The sequence below is a fragment of the Gymnoscopelus braueri genome (genome assembly GCF_963280865.1).
Source record: "Gymnoscopelus braueri genome assembly, chromosome: 19".
Lineage (NCBI taxonomy): Eukaryota > Metazoa > Chordata > Actinopteri > Myctophiformes > Myctophidae > Gymnoscopelus > Gymnoscopelus braueri.
The window spans coordinates 25,117,485-25,129,569 of NC_137621.1; the positions used below are offsets into that span (position 1 = coordinate 25,117,485).

General features: G+C 41.4%; 1 protein-coding gene across 1 annotated transcript; it reads left to right on the top strand.

Annotated features, from left to right (window-relative positions):
- Positions 1-236: 236 nt before the first annotated feature.
- nemf (nuclear export mediator factor) lies at positions 237-11,998 on the top strand. Its single transcript, XM_080413732.1, has 32 exons — positions 237-391; positions 950-1,018; positions 1,424-1,526; positions 1,680-1,805; positions 2,191-2,339; positions 2,583-2,650; positions 2,782-2,871; positions 3,097-3,170; positions 3,381-3,451; positions 3,557-3,632; positions 3,790-3,930; positions 4,166-4,374; positions 5,505-5,693; positions 5,789-5,852; positions 5,938-6,026; positions 6,154-6,257; positions 6,415-6,477; positions 6,778-6,890; positions 7,093-7,150; positions 7,429-7,487; positions 7,585-7,705; positions 8,166-8,409; positions 8,652-8,694; positions 8,822-8,880; positions 9,177-9,330; positions 9,727-9,804; positions 9,947-10,165; positions 10,346-10,381; positions 10,511-10,617; positions 10,985-11,028; positions 11,519-11,598; positions 11,736-11,998. The coding sequence occupies exons 1-32, from the start codon at positions 333-335 to the stop codon at positions 11,811-11,813; spliced, it is 3,237 nt and encodes a 1,078-aa protein (XP_080269858.1). The 5' UTR covers positions 237-332; the 3' UTR covers positions 11,814-11,998.
- The last annotated feature ends 87 nt before the right edge of the window (positions 11,999-12,085 follow it).

The following is a 12,085-nucleotide window of genomic DNA, read 5'->3' on the forward strand; positions in this document are numbered from 1 at the left end:
ATGGTCAATTGAATCTTTCTATTGACAATATCTGTAGGGGGCGCAGTGGAGTAAACTAAAATGATTTTCCTTCCGGTGAAATATTTTTCTTTGGACCAGAGCTAGCGCGCACGTACGTGCCCGTCACAACCATTGTGGGGCAACAACAACTGTGGCGTTCGTCAATATTTCCTGTCCCATACCGGCTTCCGTACCAAAATGTATTTGTGCGCATGCGCTGCTTTGTTAGTGTGTGCTGGCGTTTCCAGGTGTTGCACTTTGACAGAGGATGTTCTGTCTGGCATTTCTGAGTTAAATATCTACATTAAACTGTAGCCAACACTCACATCACCATGAAGACCAGATTCAATACGGTGGACATCAGGGCAGCCATTGCCGAAATCAATGCCAAGTAGGTGATATGCAATGTTGTCTGGAGGTAGATACTAGATAGCTACAGTAGCTGTTAGCCTGTCATCTGCACTCAACACAAACCCATTCACAATATATATATATATATATATGATAATATGCACTAAATCAGTGGTTTTCAACCCTTTTCATATCAAGGTCCATTATTTATTCGGCATTTGTGCCACGGACCACCATTTGATGAGTTTTAGCCTCAGGTCCAAGACTTAGAATATTTTGTTGTCATTGGATAACATTTTGTCCACAATTCCATGCTGTATTGATGTTGGTACCATATAGGAGAGATAAACGTTGATCAAAATAACAATTCTAATACATTATCTAATTATGTAGACTTCTTGTAAATTAAGTAATGCAGATGTTTAACGGTTCCATTTGGTTTCATTTTACACTCAAGAGTTGAAGTAATAAAGGGTCCATTTGGTTGCCAACTCTCCATCATTTAGCTGGGGACCACCTGGAACCCCCTCAAAGACCACTGGTGGTCCCCGGACCACTGGTTGAGAACCACTGCACTAAGTATTCACTTCTTTTACAGTTATCTTGGCATGAGAGTAAACAACGTCTATGACATCGACACTAAGACTTATCTCATCCGCCTGCAGAAGTAAGTGCTGTCTGTCTGCCCTGCAACCTCTGAAATATGCTTTATGTTACACTTTGAAACACGCTACAGTACATGTTTTCATAACTTGTCATCTAACAACACAAGTTAGTAAACGTACAAGTTACCCTCCATGTCAGTGGTTCTCAAACCTTTTAATTTAAAGGACCCCCATAACTCTGAGAGCGTACAAATGGAATACATTTGTATGCTCTCAGAGTTAGACCTGTAAGGGTCCATTTGGATCCCCCTCAAGGAACCCAGATAGTCCCTGGACCCCACTTTGAGAACCACTGCTCCATGTGATCTAGGGTACTGGCCCTTAACATCAGCTATCAGTCAAACCTTTCTGTCCTATCATAAGTCCACAAACTATCAGAATAGATCAGCCATATATTGTTATTGCAGGCCTGACACTAAAGCTATTCTCCTGGTCGAGTCTGGGCTTCGTATTCACTCCACGGACTTTGAATGGCCCAAGAATATGATGCCGTCTGGCTTTGCCATGAAAGTAAGTTTGGTTTATTGTCAAACTATTGTCTGTTGACTGTCTGATCATCCGCATGCCAAAAGTAGCACATTTTTCCATCTCTCATTTGAACAACTAAACTACGCAATCGGTGTTCTCTGGATGTAGCCCTCACAATTGTTTTGTTCTCTTTAGTGCCGGAAACATCTGAAATCAAGGCGGTTGACGCATGTCAAACAGCTTGGAGTTGACAGGATCATTGACATCCAGTTTGGCTCAGATGAGGCTGCTTACCACTTGATCGTTGAACTTTATGACAGGGTGAGCATGAATGAATGATTGAATGAAGGATCCAAGAGCCATTTAAGTATTTATTCAGTGATGTAGTGGTAAAGGAAAGGATAGCTGAATGATTTTCTGGTCAATAATAAAAGAAACAAACACATATCACTGTGCATATAATACACTAATACAGTGCACTCAATAGCTAGAAAATAAGAATCAAATATTAAACAATGTGTCCAGGGGGTTATCGTACTTTATTAATTAATAGAGATGCTAGGATTGATGTGGGTAAATTCGGATGCATAACATGTACAGTATACAAATCCCAAGCAATGAGGAATGGATGCATTCCAATGCATGGGTATACTTATGTATAAAGATACTTACATACGTGAATTGGTCTTACTATATCCATATTCAGGGTAACATCATTCTCACAGACTATGAGTATACCATCCTGAATCTACTGCGGTTCCGCACCGCTGATGAAAACGATGTGAAGATTGCCGTGAGAGAGAAATATCCAATAGAGAATGCCCGGCCCCATGAACCTCTCATCAGCTTGGAGAGGTAACCAGAAAAACCCAGGACTGATATCTAATATATTCATCAATCATGTCATCAGTGTAAATTTAGTTTACATTTGCCAATGTACCTCGAGGGCAGCTTGTATTTTTCTGTTCCTAATCATGGTACCATGGGTTGGATATGTTCTGGAGAGCCAAAACTCCAGAAGAGCCATGGCCTGCCCTGGAAATAATGTTGAAAAGTTGTCATTGAGAGAGGAAAATGTTTTTTCCCTTTTTCACATAGGCTCACTGAAATCCTCTCCAAGGCACCGAATGGAGATCAAGTGAAAAAAGTCCTTAACCCTCACCTTCGTAAGTAGCTAAGCAACCAGTTTCGTCAACTGTAGGAACTTATTGTCTGTTTGACTTTTATGTATAACTATGTCCTTATATCTAGCAATATCTTATGTGTATCAGACTCACATATTTCTCAATTCTGCCAGCCTATGGAGCCACTCTGATAGAACACTGTTTGATGGAAGTGGGACTCTCGGGCAACGTCAAAGTTGACAGCCAAGTAGAAACTGCTCAAGGTACAGTTATGGTTGACATGACTGGCAACATTTTTGCAAAAAGTGTTTAAATAATAATGGTGATTGCATGATTGTTGCTGAGGTTTTGGTCCTCATAATTCTTAACTTTAATAATTCAAATCCCAATGGTTTGATCATTATTAATTCATCATTTGTGCATATATTGTAAACCTGGAGAATTCTTCAATGTAATGACTGTACCATTCTTTCTTTTGTTTTTTCTAGTTGCACCTAAAATCCTGGATGCCCTGCAGAGGGCTGAAAAATATATGGAGGAAACTGAACATTTCAGTGGAAAAGTATTCAATCTATTCCAAAAATCTAATTTGATTATTTATTTTCACGTTTGAGTCATTGCTATAAAGAAAGTGTGCTTCTCGATGAATAATAAAAAGTTATCAATAGAATAATCGCTATAGTTGAAATTATCTATAGTTGCAGGCAGCTTTACTTGTGTGTAAATACAGAATTTTGTTACATTCATGATTGTCTTTCATGTTTAATTCAAGGGTTACATCATTTCAAAGAGTGAGAAGAAGCCAAGCCTAGCCCCTGACAAACCCAGTGAAGAACTGCTCACGTAAACCCTGTTTTGCCTCTATTTCTGATTGCAACATAGAGACAAACCTTTTCTATTATCTATATTATTTATTATTCACTTTAAATTATTTTTCTCTTCCTCAAGGTATGAGGAATTCCATCCGTTCCTCTTTACCCAATATGCAGAGAGCCACCATGTGGAGTTTGATTCATTTAACAAGGTGAATTTTGTGTATTTGGACCTCTTTGTCTTTCTTTCTTTTTTATGTTGAAAGTTGCATCGATTTTATTGTCTGATTTATAGTGAGATGGGGGGTCCTGATATGAACAATTCACTCTCCATGAGAAAGTGACATGACAGATAGTACTTTCACCTAGGCAGTGGATGAGTTCTACTCTAAGATGGAGAGCCAGAAGATTGATATGAAAGCGCTGCAGCAGGAGAAACAGGCTATGAAGAAGCTGGACAATGTCAAGAAAGACCATGAACACAGGCTTGTAGCCCTGCACCAAGCACAGGTTAGCACTGTCCATTGCTCTGTCCATCCATTGTGAATAATGAATGTAGCACAGCACAATGTTAATTCAAATGGTCCATTTCGTTCCATTTGTGCGCTCTCAGTTAAATTAGCACTCCCTTAATCCCAGTATACTTCTTCGTTTCGTATTCTTACTCTGCAAATGCCAGTCAACTGATTGAGCGTCTGTTGTCTTACTAAATGTATAAATAAGAAACTCTGTGTCTGTTGTGCAGGAGGTGGATAGAGTCAAGGGTGAACTGGTGGAGATGAACCTGGCTGTGGTGGAGAGGGCTCTTCAAGTGGTCCGCAGTGCCCTGGCCAACCAGGTGGACTGGACTGAGATTGGCCTCATTGTCAAGGAGGCCCAGGCAGCTGGAGACCCCGTGGCCTGCGCCATCAAAGAACTGAAGCTGCAAACCAACCACATCACCATGCTGTTGAAGTGAGGACATTATTGACGTGGCCCCTTAGTTAATTAAGCAATATTATACGAGAGGGTGTGCGTTCGTTCGTGATGCTTTTGGAACTCGGCTCTGCCTCCTTCCTGACCGCATCACTGGCGTGCCAATAATCACGATAAAGCACACCCTCGAGCGTAATATTGCGATTATACAACAGTTACCATAAATATAAAACATCAAAATGTATTCATATTGCGGGACATTTCTCTCTCAAAATAACAACCTTTCTGCAAGTGTTATCTCTGTTATCCTGGAAATAAATGGGGTCCGTCTGACAGACGGAGAGTTCTTGTTTACTCAGCTATGCTAGAGAACTTTTCTCAGACTGGACACATAGAGAAACAAAACGTAACTGTTAGCTCAATCTCATTGTATTTAATATATTCAACAGAAAAAAATAAATGATGCCAGATTTAGCTACTACGGCCGCATACTTCCCATGCAAACCGCTAGCCTAGCCACTTGGCCGGCTCTGCTCTGCGAGAATCCCTCTGATCAGCACAGCTGATTTTTATATTTTGATTAGGTGTGCCGTCATGCTCATTTGAAGCACGGGTAGATGGCTATTTCAACCAATCAGATTGCTTCGTCGGAACTACCTGTTGTATAATGTACCATTGATGAGTCACTGTACTGTTGTTGTCATTGCACTTTCTTAACCACTTAAACCCTACAGTATGTACAGTACTTAAAAATAACCTATCTACAAGTTCATAACGCATCGCAAGCTTGCAGATCAGCTTTTTTTTTGTGCCATTTTTGAATCTTTGGGAAAAAAATATTCAATAAAAATAAAAGATTCACCCATAAATACATGCCCAAAATAGCAACACCAGGATAGAGGAGACACGTAGTTGTTTGGGTTCTCTTAGGACCAACAGTAGGGGTTAGCAGACTAGAACACACAGGGAATCAGGAATTACATTGGGAGCAAAAGGGGAAAAAACTTTGAACTATGCACAAGTTAACACTTCTTCCAGTTGGTGTATACTCCAGTCACACTTGACATTTTCTACCAGCGAAGTTGTAGTTGAACACTTATGACACCAGCACCAAGCTCACATTTATTGACCCTCAGTGACTGAAACTAATGCTGCTTCTTTCTCTTCAGGAACCCATACATATCAGAGGAAGACCACGAGGAGGAAGAGGACGAGGAGGTGGCGGCTGAGGAGAAGGAGGTGAAAAAAGGCAGGAAAAACAAGAATAAGGACAAAGGACAGAAGAACAAGCTGCAAAAGAACAAGCCCATGTTGGTGGACGTGGACCTCAGTTTGTCAGCCTACGCCAATGCCAAGAAGTAGGTGTGGGTGCCGACTGGTACAGAAAACAAAGAAATGTTCCGTTGTATCGCAAGGCCTACAACTCAACACCACCCCCACTCTGTTGTTTCAGGTACTATGACCACAAACGGACCGCTGCAAAGAAAGAACAGAAGACTGTCGAGGCAGCACACAAGGTGACAAGGTGCAGTCAATATAATGTATCCTTCCTAAACTTTAGCAGCTTTGATTCAAAATATGCTCATATTTGTGTCATTCAAGGCTTTCAAATCAGCAGAGAAAAAGACAAAGCAAACACTAAAAGAGGTGCAGACTGTGACCACTATTCAGAAGGCCAGGAAGGTCTACTGGTAAGCTGCATGGTGGATTATCTTATACCAAACAAATACTAATATATTCAGTTTTTCTCAATTTGCTTAGATATGTAGTCTTAATAATGACGCATGATATCTCTTTGCTTCCTTCCTCTTGTGTAAGGTTTGAGAAGTTCTTGTGGTTCATTAGTTCAGAGAACTATTTGGTGATAGCAGGACGGGACCAGCAACAGAACGAGATGATCGTCAAGCGCTATCTCAGGGCTGGTAAGAGATCCACACTGTGTAAACATGCTGCATAAGCACACTCACTCACTCACTCTCTCTCACACACACACACACACACACACTCACTCACTCACTCACTCACTCACTCACTCTCTCAACTGGATGAGCCTCATTATGGAAGTGTTTCTGTTGTCAGGTGATGTTTATGTTCATGCTGACCTCCATGGAGCAACAAGCTGTGTCATCAAAAACCCAGCAGGTAGAACCACTCTTTCACACACAATTGCATTTACTGGTGAGAAAAGATCAAATATTGACATTTGTATATTAACCACTTTATTGCTGGCATCCCTATTTTGGCAAATGTGCAATTGTTTTTTCAAAATGAGTGGAAAACGGCAGGTCTACAAGCTCACACCGTGTTGTGATGTGTTGCTAACTTGTAGATTGGCTATTTTCGCTATTCATCTTTATGACAAAGTATATAGGGCAACACATTTTGCTTCATATCTTTCCACCATTTTCCTTGACCCTTGCCCACTCCTGTTCTCTCCCTCAGGCATCCCTATCCCTCCCCGTACCCTGACAGAGGCTGGCACTATGTCTATTTGTTACAGTGCTGCCTGGGATGCTAAGATCGTCACCAGTGCCTGGTGGGTCTACCATCACCAGGTGAGTGATGAGTACCATGGTACTCCGCTAGCTGGTTCAAAGTGTGGGTGTGGTTATATTGGGAGGAAAAGAAGACATGAAACTAAAGCTACTTTTTCATCAGAGTTGATAATGATGAAAAAATAGAAAAAAACGTACATAATACTATGCAACATTGGGCTTTTATTGATCCTGAACATGATTCTGTGCTTACTTGGGGCAGGTGTCCAAGACGGCTCCTACTGGAGAATACCTCACCACTGGAAGTTTCATGATCAGAGGTACAGTAGAAAACTAGTCTCTCAAGACGGATGTGTTAACAATTTTCAAATTATGCCGTTTTCTGAAAATGAATAGAAAATAAAGCAGTCTAACAACTAACAACAAAAAGCAACTAGCAACAATAACAACAAAAAGCAACCAGCTACAAAAAGCAGTCAAAGACTAACCAACATACATTGTTAAGAATAAATGTGGATATGAGCAACATCTTCTTGCAGACCCTCTTCTTTGTGAATATGATTAATATAAATGATTAAAAAAAGCTTTATTTCATTAGGAAAGAAGAACTTCCTGCCACCTTCCTACTTGATGATGGGTTTCAGTTTTCTCTTTAAGGTAAATAATAATATTCTGTATACTGCAATTAAATATTCTGTTCCTTTGTGTATTTTCACTAATCTGTATGTACTTGGTGTGCTGCTACATACTGTAGGTAGACGACGAGTCTGTCTTTAGGCACAAGGGGGAGAGGAAGGTGAAGACCATAGAGGAAGACATGGAACAGATCACCTCCAGCACAGCCGAGCTTCTAGAGGAGGGAGAAGAGCTGATTGGTGATAAGACATGCATACAACATTATTATCCATTTGTCCGAAAGTCTCGCATGGTCAGACTGTTGCCTCCCACAGTTTTCAAATGCTTCCGGTCATACAGTCTGAAGCACGGAAAAGCTCTGAAAATGATTAAGGGGTAAAGCGGATGTGACGCCACCTCCCTGCTTCCGTAAAATTCCTAATATAAATCAAAATAATCTATGCATATATAGCTTGCTGCTTATTAGAAATGGAAATTAAAAAATAAAGTGGAAAGATATTTTAAGATATATTTTCTTGAACGGAAATGGCAAACAGATGACAGGTGTTGTTCCAGTATATATAGCATTTGGAGATGGTGGAATAGTTGTCGCGAGACTAATTTGTTTGTAACCCGTTTCAGCAATTTAGGGAGGTTGCTGGTAAATGAAAGCGGTTCACACAGATTTGACATCTTCATGTCATACATGGACATTTGCAGGGGATGACAGCAGTAACGAGGGTGAGGGTGAAGAGCAAGGCGGAGCTGGGGATGGAGAGAAGCTGGAAAGGGAAGGAGAGGAGGACATTTCAAGCAAAGAGTTGCCTGTCGTTCCTGAGGAATCCACATCCGACGCAGAGGTGAAAGATGAAGGAGATGAGGAAGAGCCTAAGAGTGATGGAGAGAGTGCAGAGATCAGCTTTCCAGATACGACCATCTCCCTCTCTCACTTGCAGTCCAGCAGGTGATATTTTCAGCTTGGCATTAGCTCTTGCAAATGTACATATGTTGCTGCCTACCAAACACACTTCCTGACTATTCATCTGTTTATTAACATGAATTATGTAGTTTCATCGTTAAGCCAAAGCCGATGCATTGTGAGCTTGCAGCTCTGCTATTTTCTACACAGTCGTGCGATGAGTATAAATCTGGCTTAAACCGTCACAGTATCTAGTACTTTAATACAATGGCCTCTTCTTTTTACAGGACCACTCAGAATGCTGGGTTCAAAAAGGAAGTGACCACTCAGGTAATCGGTTACTACAGTGACCTGCACGATGGTTGTCATTCATATAGCTTAAAACCTTGAAGAAGCAAACGTGCACTTTCCAAAGATCATACTTTTATCATAATGTTATTTATTCTCTCCCCTCTAGGTTGACATAGACACTCAGGGGAGTGAGGGGACAAAACACATCACTGCCAAACAGAGAAGGTGAGCTAATGGAACAGAAACACAACACCCCAGCATGGCTTACATTGAAGCATAAAGTCCATTCTTCTCCAATTCCATTCCAACAGTACACACCTAATGAGGTACTGCACCACTTCCTGTTGCTGAGACAATTAGATGAGCTTACGTAAAGTGAAATCCTTTCTCAGCTTATCGCAGGAAACAAATAGGGCCTCGTATCATTTAGTCATTACAGACCTCTCCATGTCAGATCTGCACAAGCGCTCGGTTAAGCTAAATAGTCCATTTAACCCCTCGGGGCATGTCTCTGTCCTCAGGGAGGATAAGAAGAAGAAGCCGAACCCAGGAGTTGCTGAGGCCCAGGCTGGAGCTGAGGATATATCCCAGGACTCGCCGGCTGACCCGTTAGCCAACCAGGGAGCCCAGGGCGGGGGAGGACCCTCCCAGCATCCCCCCAAGAGAGGTCAGAAGGTGAGCGAGAGAGAAGAGATTATTTTATGTTTTATTATTTTCTATTTTGACAATGTTACACACCGCTAACACAGCACGTGTTGTTTGCCTGTGTAACATAAATGAGCTGTTGTATCATGTGATAATTTACGTGATATTGGATCGGAACATAGACTTGGCGCACTCACCAATACCTGATCCAGCATTTTAGGGATATCAGCGGCTTCTGCAATACGGGTTTTAGAACAATTCTAAGAGAGACCAAGAACTAGAAATCACGTTATGTTTCATGTAATCCAAAGTTGGTATATTGTACGAAAAATAATTCGTTTTTGGCAAGTGACATGATCATACAGTAAAGTATGAATTAGTCTTAAGCCTTGAGATGTGATCCACCTGTGTTTGTGGGTGATACAGAACAAACTGAAGAAGATGAAGGAGAAGTATGGGGACCAAGATGAAGAGGACAGAGAGCTGATGATGAAGCTACTTGGGGTGAGGAGGACTTTCTATTTGACCACAATATGATCTGTAAATTCAATTTTGAATACCGCAGCCTGGATACTAAGGCATTCTGTTGAGCAAGGCACTACATCCTGATCACCATAAACCCTTCACTGTTGGTCCTCTTTAACAGTCGGCCGGTGGCAAGGAGGACAAGCCGGACAAGGACAAGGGGAAGAAAGGAAAGAAGGGGAAAGGGCGAGAAGAGCCCACTAGGAAAGCCCCTCAGAAAGCGCCCCAGAAACCCCGCAGCATGGAGGCTGCTGTGAAGAAGCCAGAGCCGACAGGGGGAGGAGAACACACGGAGGGACAGCCTGGAGAGGAGGGGGTTGTAGCTGAAGTAGAGGACAAGGTAGGAGATGACGAGCTCTCCTGCTGCATATCAAGTAGACCCCACGCAGATCTGAAATGTCACACGATGCCATTTAAGTAATGTCACAAAACCAGCTGATGAGAGCAATGCCATCAATGTTCTGTCTGAGCACACAAGATGCAATTTATTGTCTAATTACCCAATGTCCTGTCTTTTCAGGAAGATGACGTTGACCAGGATAACCCCGGAGCAGAGGTGCATTAAATTATTGTACTGTGCAAACGATAGTGTCATGAACTCAGGGAGGGTAACAACAAAGACGTATTTCTACACATTACATGTAATGTAATGTAATGTAATGGGTGTTTTGTGTTGTTTTCCCAGGAAGCAGAGAATCTGCTCACCTCTCTGACGGGCCAGCCTCATCCTGATGATGTGCTACTGTTCTCTGTGCCGGTCTGTGCTCCGTACACCGCCCTGTCCAACTACAAGTATGTACAATACACTTACACACTCAATACCACTGGTTCTCATTGAGGGGGTTCCAGGGAGTACGTAGCTCTAAATGATTGATACTTGGGGAAACAAATGGACCCTTACAGATCTGTAGCAACGAGTGTACAAACAGGACCCTTGTACATTCATTGTTAATGGGGATTTTTGAGTGTAGATTGTAGTCCCAGACATAAAAAAGAACAATCTTATCAATTGGCCCAATACCTATCAAACTGCGAGGCCTTGAAATTTAAAAGAGTTGAGATTCACTGCTCTACACTTTTCCCCTGCAATAATGGTGTTTAAAAGCAAAACAAATGTGTTAGAGAAAGTGTAAAGGGCTAATGAGTTGTTTGTTTTCAGACACAAGGTGAAACTGACACCAGGCGCTCAAAAGAAAGGCAAAGGTACGATCATTTTAACATTCATAAGCCTGATTTATGCTTTTACATTGTGACACTTTCTCTGTTGGAAATGTTATTTTGCCCCTGAAGCTTGAAATGTGTTGTCAGCTGATGCTGTTCCATGTGCCCTTTAAGTGTTTACCTATTCGGTGGTTTTACATAAACCATAATACATTATATAATACTGTTGCTCTCCATTGTAATGCTTGCCAGAAATACCATCCATGGCTGAATCCAGTTAGCGCTAACCTACCTGTCTCATTAAAAGTTAGCGAAAAACTTTTAGCGATAACCACACGCATTTTCCAATGCATTCTTAAGGTATACTGGATTCAGCTATTCAATCTACTGTATCAAGGCATTATGAGGGATGTGAATGTGTGCTAGTGGCCCCGAAAGCTTTAGACCCGATGACCATTTAAATATGATTCAAAGGAGGAATTATCTCAATGAAAGGTAGTCTGATCCCAGTTTGTGACTGTTTACTTTCCAGCTGCTCGTACTGCAGTTTTCAGCTTCATGAAAGCCAGGGAGGCTTCAGTAAGAGAAAAAGACCTATTCCGCAGTGTCAAGGTAAGCTAATGAACATCTATGCTATAAACGTCTCATAAGAAATGTGTTGAGTGCAAGCGATCCAGTGCATTGATTATGAATGGAGTTCAGGACCTGTGCATAAGTGTGTTACCAGGTCATCCTTTCTTGTGTTACAGGATACAGACCTGTCTAGAAACATGCCAGGTAAAGTTAAAGTGTCTGCACCGAACCTGCTCGCTGCCAAGAGGAAATAAGAGACCGGGTTGAATACAGACCCGTCAAGTAGACAATTTGCAATTTATTCATCGGGCAAACCAAGGAAGGAGACGTTGCTTTATGCTGACTTTACCAATGCCTTTTATTTGATTAAATGATCAGAAGACTGTGCCAATAGTCTTTTGCAAATTGACTTCTAGTGCAGTAAATTAATTTTAAATCAGATATCATTGATTTTATGTTGGTGTATATTGGCTGAGAAATTATTTTTCATATAAGGACATGTAAAATGAACATTTAACACATTTGG

What these genes read in the sequence shown, in the direction of transcription:
- nemf (XM_080413732.1), top strand. Translation starts at nt 333, where the DNA reads ATGAAGACCAGATTCAATACGGTGGACATCAGGGCAGCCATTGCCGAA. An exon ending in AAGGCCAGGAAGGTCTACTG is followed by an intron (nt 6,027 to 6,153) that starts GTAAGCTGCATG and finishes CTCTTGTGTAAG; the next exon opens with GTTTGAGAAGTTCTTGTGGT. An exon ending in ACCTATTCCGCAGTGTCAAG is followed by an intron (nt 11,599 to 11,735) that starts GTAAGCTAATGA and finishes CTTGTGTTACAG; the next exon opens with GATACAGACCTGTCTAGAAA.